The 930-nt window shown below is 62.6% G+C and overlaps 1 protein-coding gene across 1 annotated transcript in view; it reads right to left on the reverse strand.

Annotated features, from left to right (window-relative positions):
* The window catches only part of BSN (bassoon presynaptic cytomatrix protein), a 96,775-nt gene that overhangs the window by 3,256 nt on the left and 92,589 nt on the right, over positions 1 to 930 (reverse strand). The window contains exon 12 of the mRNA XM_035901482.1: positions 96 to 447. Within this exon, the coding sequence (XP_035757375.1) occupies positions 96 to 447 (352 nt within the window). The remainder of the gene's footprint in view (positions 1 to 95; positions 448 to 930) is intronic.

A 930-nucleotide genomic window follows, 5' to 3' on the forward strand; every position in this document is an offset into this window, starting at 1 on the left:
CAAACTGAGGAGTGAGAGTGTCTCTGCATACGAGCGGACGGGCATGCCCCGGGGAAGTGCCATGCTCTGGGGTGGTCACCACGGGGAGCCGTTACCTTCACTGTCTGAGACAACGCAATGGGCATCGTCCATGCTGTAGCCCTCCTCGTGCTTGTACGAGTGACTCCTTGGCACATCTTTGATGTGCTCTTGCACATCAGGCAACGAGTGGCTGGAGCAGAACTGGGAGCAGGGGTCCCCCACTGACTGGGGGCCAGGCCCCCCTGTGGCGCGCGACCCCCCCACTGCCTTCCCCAGGGGGCTGACGGGGCTCTCCTCCTCTGAGGGCTGCATGCGGATGGGTGCCCGCCCGCGGCTCTGGCTCATGCCAAGGGACGAGGGCTTGGAGCCGCCTTTCTGGGGGCGCTCCACACCCTCCCGCTCATAGGACTTGCTCCGGCCACCCGCCTCCCGGCTGGAGGACTTTTCCACCCCATAGACAGAGGAGCGAGTTCTGCTGCCAGAAGAGTAGACCCGCTCCTCCTCATCCACCAGATCCCGGCTGGAGATGCCATAGTACTTCTGCTGCTCATAGACGTTCTTCTTCAGGCCATAGGTGATCTCCTCCTGCAGCTTCTTGGCCCTGGAGGCCACATTGCTGCTGCCAACTGAGGTCGTCGCTGCATAGGAGGCTAGGTCTGACTCCACATCTTTTGCTTCTTCGATGGGGGAGAACTTGGAGATCTTCTGCTCCATGCCCTGCTTCCTGTGCTTGCTGCGCTTCGAGGAGACGACGGCGGGCGCCAGGTTCTTGGACGAATGCTTTGGCAGTGCCGCACTGGAGCTGTGCTTGTCTGTCCGTGAGGGGTGCCGGTACTCGCTGTCCCCGTAGTAGTAGGATGAGCTGGCGGAGCTCCCTGACACCCTGCCGTTGCTCTCCGCGCCCCGGGG

This window comes from Egretta garzetta, unplaced genomic scaffold, assembly GCF_000687185.1.
Source record: "Egretta garzetta isolate BGI_Z169 unplaced genomic scaffold, ASM68718v1 scaffold861, whole genome shotgun sequence".
Classification (NCBI taxonomy): Eukaryota; Metazoa; Chordata; class Aves; order Pelecaniformes; family Ardeidae; genus Egretta; species Egretta garzetta.